Source organism: Anthonomus grandis, chromosome 5, assembly GCF_022605725.1.
Source record: "Anthonomus grandis grandis chromosome 5, icAntGran1.3, whole genome shotgun sequence".
NCBI lineage: Eukaryota > Metazoa > Arthropoda > Insecta > Coleoptera > Curculionidae > Anthonomus > Anthonomus grandis.
This window is the reverse complement of record NC_065550.1, coordinates 34,561,916-34,568,827: the sequence shown is the minus strand read 5'-3', so window position 1 is coordinate 34,568,827 and position 6,912 is coordinate 34,561,916. Positions and strand designations below refer to the sequence as shown.

Below are 6,912 nucleotides of genomic sequence, written 5' to 3'. Positions count from 1 at the left end.
TTTTGATTCAAAATACTAAGAAGATTCCTTTAGCTTCATTTTATTTAAATACAATTCGTCAACTGTTACAAAGGTAATTTTATTTTCATCTTTTTCATTTTGATGCTTCTTTTAGGTTTTGTACAACTCAAACCTCTAAAGTAAGAGCAAATAATTTAACTCAAACTAGACTTACTGAAAGATATTTTCCAAGTAAAGTAGTTGTCAACGATAAAGGCAAAACACCAAGGCGACGATGTGTAGTTTGTTCAACAACAGAAAAAAAACCCAAAAAACGGACAGACACCTCCATAATTTGTGTTAAATGTAATGTTGGGCTATGTATTTTTCCATGTTTTGAGATTTATCATACGGTAGACAAATTTTGATACATTTTCTATAACTATACTTCATTATAAACTGTTTAGAATGCTATTTTTGTTTCATTTATTGGTTTACACAATTACAAATAATTTAGATATTAATGTAAGCTTTAAAAACATAAATATAACTTGATTTCTTTCAGATAAATAATAAATATCAAAAAGAAGAAAAATATACTTGCGACGCCTATGTGCATGCTATTTTTTGCCGTTCATGCGGCATAACAATACATTTTCGTACCGTATTGAAAGGGTTAATAAATGTTTATCATGTAAATATTTTTTGACGACGTCACTGGTAAAGATTCCCTTTGTCGGTGCGATCAAGCGGCGTTGCAATGTTGTTGCCTTTTTCCCTAATATAGGAACGCAATCTGCATTCATTATTTCATTAAATAGGGACAGTAGTATTATTTTGTGCCTGTCACAATCATGGCCGGATTAAGGTTTTATGGGACCCGGGGCTAATAAAGGATCAAGGGGCCCCTTATAAATAAAATGCAAAAAATATTACTTATATAAAAGAAAAGGTTTTTTTGAAAATAGTAATATTAAAATACCTTTTTTCGTAATTTCAGTTTTACAAGATTATTACGTCATTAAACTCTAAATCCTTCAAAACGTCCCTTTCTATACACATTATTGTTAAAGAAGACAGACGTTCCTCCTGCATTATGGCTCTATATTTATTTTTTATATAAACTAGCTTGGAAAAGGAACGTTCAGACTCACAATTTGCTATTGGTATCGATAGATAAATTTTCAAAAGCGTATATACGTTAGGAAACGTGTCAATTAATTCGTGTTCTAAAATATATCTTAAAAGATCAAGTGGATTGCATATTTTTTCGGAAGAGGTTTTAAGAAGTTCCGAGAAAAATACCAGCTCATCTGTTAAATTAATATTTAGGTCATCTGCGTACACGCTTATTACTTTTGCAGAAAACTCTTCAACTTCTGATTTAGATAAACATACATTAGAGCTAAGTCTTTAAATATTACGATGAATTTTGAAATACGACGATGTAATATGCATTACATCGTCGTTCTAATTCATTGATTAATTATATCAATATATCATTTTTACCGTCCGGGTATTTTTTTCGCCCATAGAATACTCATATTCTTCCTGTGATACTAAACTTTTGGCTTCTTCTTCAAACAAGTCAAATTGGTCTCGGAAACAGGAAACACTTCTGATTAGCCCTTTAAAAATGTTTTCACCAAACAACAAATCCAGACCTGGCTTTTGAAGTATATTGGAAGCTTCCCCAAAAAGTCTTAAAATTTTGCTCCAAAAGGCAGCCATTACAAGAGTCTCCATTTTTATCATTTGTCTAGAAAGTCCCATGGCTTCTACTTGATGTCTTTTTTTTCTGATAAATCATCCGACATCATTTTTAAGCAACTGTTTATTTGGACATAGCTTGTTATTAACGCTTTTGCTGCATCTTCTCTACAGCTGCAACAAGTGGTACTTAACGACTTGACAGTAAGGTTTTTGCCAATATTATCTAAAAACAAATGACATCGATGTGTGGAGGACCCAAAAAAAGCATAAAAGCAATTTTTGCAAAAAATTAAAAAACTTTGTAGCATCAAGGCAATCGTCAACAGCACATTCTCCAACTAAATTTAAAGAGTGTGCAAAACATGGCACGTAAAAAGCTACCTTTGTAATTTCTTTTATATATGCTTGAAGGCCATTATACTGCCCCGACATATTACTAGCATTGTCGTATGACTGTCCACGACAAAATTTTAAATCCAGCGTATTTTTTGTCAAAAAATTAACAACAACCTCCGACAGGGATTCACCAGTATGACTGAAAATAGGTACAAATCCTAAAAATCTCTCATATACTTGCCCACCCTTTTCACTAAAGCAAAAACGGATAATTATCGATAACTGATCTACGTGCGATAAATCTGGAGTCGAAGCCACTATTATTGAAAAATATTTTGATGCTATTATATCTTCTATAATTGTTTTTAGTACTTTATCAGACATTATTTGGATAAACTCCTCGCAGATAGTCTTAGACAAATAAGAAACAGTGCCTTTACCTTTATTCCCATAATTCTTAATATGATTATCTATTAAAAGGATCAAATTTGGCAATTATTTGGTGACCCAAAAATCTCTTTGTCACCACGAAAAGGCATCAGACCCCTTTCTGCCAGAAATTTAATTTCAACTACAATTCTTTTAAAAACATCAATCCAATAATTATTTTCTTTCTGAAAGGCTTCTGCAATAGTTTTGTCTAGTCGGGGACAAAGGTACAGTGGGGCCCCTTTGAATGACGGGGCCCGGGGCTCCAGCCCGTTTAGCCCCATGGGTAATCCAGGCCTGGGGCCTATTTCATAAAAAATATTAGTCCAATATTATTGGCAAAAATCTAGTAATATTAGTTTACATTATCAATTTATGTTTCATAAACTTATTAGATAATATTATTAATTATTAGCGTATTGGTTAATAAATTAGTACATTTTATTAGGATAATTTGAGAACTGTTTCATAAATACCTAGACTTCATAAATTTTACTAATAAAATTGATGTATTTTTATGAGTGTTTTTAGCATAATAATGTGAGTTAGAATAATAGAGTTAATTTGCAAAAGTTTACAAAATGGGCGATTCTGAATCAAGTGACGAGGAAGAGAGAGTTTTTGTGAGAAGACCAAGAATATTTAGGGAACGAATTTCCTATTTTTATATAGAAGATACTTATGAATTTAATGAACGATTTAGGTTACCTAGTGCGAAGTTCTACGTAATTTTAAACAGAATAGAACAACAACTAGCCCACGATACAAGGCGAAATTACGCGTTAACGCCGAAACAGCAACTAATGGTTGCTTTACATTGGCTTGGAAGTGGCATGCAGTATCACAGTGCAGGAGATATGCATGGCATCTCAAAAGCTACAGTATGCCGTATAGTTCACAAAGTTGTTCTATCTATTAACAGAACCATGCTTAGAGAAACCGTTTGTTGGCCCGATGATATTGGAAGAGTTATGTATCAATTTAAACAAATTGCTGGTATGCCGCTTGTTTGTGGAGCAGTTGATGGAACACTTATTAAAGTTGATGCACCTAGTTTACATGAACCAGCTTTTGTTGATCGCCATGGAAACCACTCTTTAAATATTATGCTTGTTTGTGGTCCTTCGTTAAAATTTTACTACGTTTCCGCTAACTGGCCTGGTAGCGTAAGTGATGCGAGAGTTCTGCGAACTAGTTCATTATTCCAAAGAATGGAAAACGGTTGGCGACCATTTCCAGGATCTGTATTGCTGGGAGACTCCATTTATCCACTTAAATCATGGCTTATTCCACCTGTTTTACGAAATGACGGTGACGCTTCGCAAATGCGATTTCTAAGAGCTCATAAAACGACTCGCAGAGTAGTTGAATGTGCTATAGGCATTTTAAAAGAAAAATTTCCTTGCCTCAATTATGTTCGACTGAGAAATACAGTGTTTGCTTGCAAAATGATAAAATGTTGCGTCACTCTTTGCAACATATCAAAAGCAGATAACGAACAATATAACATAGAGGAGGAAGAAAATGCCAATGATGACAACATAGATGCAGAAGAACAAGATGAAATAGATATAGGAGCTGAGGAGAAACTTAACTATTTTTACAATTATTTTCGTAATAATTAATTAAAATATAGGACAATAAAAGAAAGGTTAGGACGTATAAAAGAAACTACAATATATTTTTTTAAATGCAAAATTGTTCTTTATTTACCTTTTTTATTTAGATAGATAACAATTTTTTTTAAATCAGTCATAGTTTTTCATTAATACCGATTACATCACCTTCTTCATTTAAAATATATTCAGTAATATTTTGTGTGTCCTTTTGCTCTTCAATATGGCTTGTAAGGTTACAGTGACTTACATTAAGTGACCTTTCTTTATCCCACACTTCCAACTCCAATTTTCGGACTTCTAGTTCAAGTTTTTTTCTCTTGAGGTCCTCGAGGTATTTTGTTTCATTGGAATTTTGGACAATGATTTTTCTCTTAAGACATCCTGCAACCGAAAACAATTAATTTTAGTAAAAAGGTCAAATCAAATGATGGAAAAAGGACAGTGTAGGGAATGATAAATACACGCTTGGAAAACTTACTTGGAAAGGTTACTTTCTATGCACAAAAATAAACGAGTTTTTTGGTGGAAAAATAAAAAATATAAGTAATAATCTTTTTATGAGGACAGTCTTTATCGAGGTCTTTATCTAATGGAAATGTATTTTTGTCCAGCTGTAGCCTTCTATCCAAAGCCAGCTGGAATTGAAAATTAATTTAGGAACTATCGATAATAACCTCTTGTTAACTTTTGGAACTTCAGCGGTGGGCTTACGACATCTTCAAATGTATTTCCCACATCCTCTTTTATCTCTGTTACATCAGCTAATGTCTCAGTATTAGTCGGTAGAGTTTGGGTTACAACCTCTTCCTCCATTGAATCCGCGACCCCGATTCCTTCTATAACTGGAGAGTTTTTTCCAATTATTTCAATTACTAGCTTGTCGGTGTCATCAAGTTTCGAATCGGGGCCGCCATCTGATCCAGTTTTTTTTGCGTTATCAAGTTTGATCTAAAAAATATCTTCAATTAAAATACAAAGTATATTAGTTTTTATTTTAAATTAGAGCGTTAGCACTGCATTGTAGCGTAATAAAACAATTGCATGAATATTTTTTTAATAAAATTGCTGAGCAAGAGTAATAAAGTTCTATTTTTTTAAGTGCCTACATTGAAAAAAAACGGATGCTAATGAAATTAATACCATCATGCGATCCCTTCAAAATAAGAAAATAAAAAAATATACAAAATTGTCCAAAAATAACTTAAAAATTGTTTTTTCCCGTTTTTTTGGACCAAAAAACAATTTTTTTTTGTTTTGGGTAAAAATGGTATTATCACTTTCGTTATTTATCATGAATAAAATAAATTTTTCCTCTCTTCCTCTTAAAGCCCAATTCATAAACTTTGCGCCTTGCGTTTAGTACGTAAAGCTCATGAACTGGATCTGATTCGACTCACCCCACTTTTGAGATTTTACTCATAGGCAACGCAAAATATTAAGCCGTTTAAAAGTTATTACTTAACACGCACATACTAGATTTTTAGAAAAAAACAGACACGATTTTTTTCCTCTAAACCGACTTTTACGACGTTTTAGGACTTTGTGAGATATCTAAACCACTTATATGGTTACGGATTATTATAGTGTATCTTAATACACTATAATAATCCGTTTGTATACAAACGGATTATAATGCGGAAGTAATAAGTTACTTACCATTGTTCGGTTCCGAATATTAGGCCAAGTAGCATCACGCACGTAGGTGTAGTCTTTCTCGCATGTAATCAATCCAATAGAAACCGCACAGTCCCTAACTTCCATCCATGCGGATCTTTTTGTTTCCTTGGTCAGTGTGGTAGAAAACTGTCCAAATAGACTATCTTTCATGTCTTTAATTTTTCGGAGAAAGTTTTGTTGCTTAACTTGCTTTTCCGATCTTTTACTTCTTATTTTAGACATTATGCAAATTTAACGCCACTTAATGGAACCGCACCGCAAATTATGACATAACCTCACTAACTTGTAAACAGCTGACTAGTAAAATAATATTATTAGTCTTCACTTTTATTAGTCTAATATATATTTTTATGAAACAGAAAAAAGCATACTAATATTATTAATTTATGAGACTACTATTAATAGCTAATATTATCAGTATGGTTTATGAAACAGGCCGCTGGTCACAATAACTGACTAATTTTTATGATATGACGAAGTGTTTTTTTTTTAATTTCTACATAAGCATTTAGCATCAAAGCGCCCATAGTTCCATGGCAATGCGAATTCTAGCCTTTCAATGTTTTGAAATAAAAACCGACTTATTTTTTTTTTTTTTTCATAAAAGCGAACTAACACAAGTCGACAAAATATCGAGGGCGAACTAGTAAATTGCTAAATATGAAACTTTCCTACTGCGAAGCTGACGCCGAAATTGTAGGTTACTTTGGTGAATTCAATTTAAACTTGAAAACAAACTTGGCACTGCAAATATAAACATTTCCCCGGCAAACTACCCGATTTTACCGTTGTAAAACTGAAAATAAAGTTGTTATATTTAAGCTAATTGCGATTCGGCTGTACCTACAATTAGGCTTATTTCGCAACTCTGGTTAAATTTTATAGCTGAGGAGATGTTTGTATAAAAATCACACCTTTTAGCATTATTTTCATTTATTACGGCGACTTAAAAGTATTTGTCTTATTTCGTTGCTTAGTGTATTAAGCAAATTAAATTTAATCGCAATTTTCGTGCTCTAAGGAACATTATTTAGACTTTTTTAAAATACGTCAATATAATTAGGTGTACGAAAAAAAGTATTAGACAACGGACTTGAAAGGGATTTCAGCATTTGCGAAAGAATTTTCTTTGTTTTACCTTTTTGTTGTAAACGTATAAAGGATATAAATGAAGAGCAACAAATTAATTTACTTACCA

At 32.4% G+C, this 6,912-nt stretch overlaps 2 protein-coding genes across 2 annotated transcripts; one reads left to right on the top strand and one right to left on the bottom strand.

The window, feature by feature from the left end:
* Positions 1-2,999: 2,999 nt before the first annotated feature.
* Positions 3,000-3,756, top strand: LOC126736772 (putative nuclease HARBI1). The gene is made up of 2 exons (XM_050441304.1): positions 3,000-3,584; positions 3,658-3,756. The coding sequence occupies exons 1-2, from the start codon at positions 3,000-3,002 to the stop codon at positions 3,754-3,756; spliced, it is 684 nt and encodes a 227-aa protein (XP_050297261.1).
* Positions 3,757-4,744: 988 nt separating this feature from the next.
* On the bottom strand, positions 4,745-6,153 carry LOC126736771 (uncharacterized). The gene is made up of 3 exons (XM_050441303.1): positions 5,694-6,153; positions 4,794-4,985; positions 4,745-4,753 (listed from the first exon to the last, which is right to left on the bottom strand). Exons 1-3 carry the CDS (start codon positions 5,934-5,936, stop codon positions 4,745-4,747), a joined length of 444 nt encoding a protein of 147 aa, XP_050297260.1. The 5' UTR covers positions 5,937-6,153.
* Positions 6,154-6,912: the final 759 nt, after the last annotated feature.

Bases quoted from the DNA above. Each gene is read 5' to 3' on its own strand.
- LOC126736772 (XM_050441304.1), top strand. From the start codon at position 3,000: ATGGGCGATTCTGAATCAAGTGACGAGGAAGAGAGAGTTTTTGTGAGA. The intron at 3,585-3,657 runs GTAAGTGATGCG...GACCATTTCCAG, and splicing joins CCGCTAACTGGCCTGGTAGC to GATCTGTATTGCTGGGAGAC.
- LOC126736771 (XM_050441303.1), bottom strand. From the start codon at position 5,936: ATGTCTAAAATAAGAAGTAAAAGATCGGAAAAGCAAGTTAAGCAACAA. The intron at 4,986-5,693 runs GTAAGTAACTTA...GATATTTTTTAG, and splicing joins ATATTCGGAACCGAACAATG to ATCAAACTTGATAACGCAAA.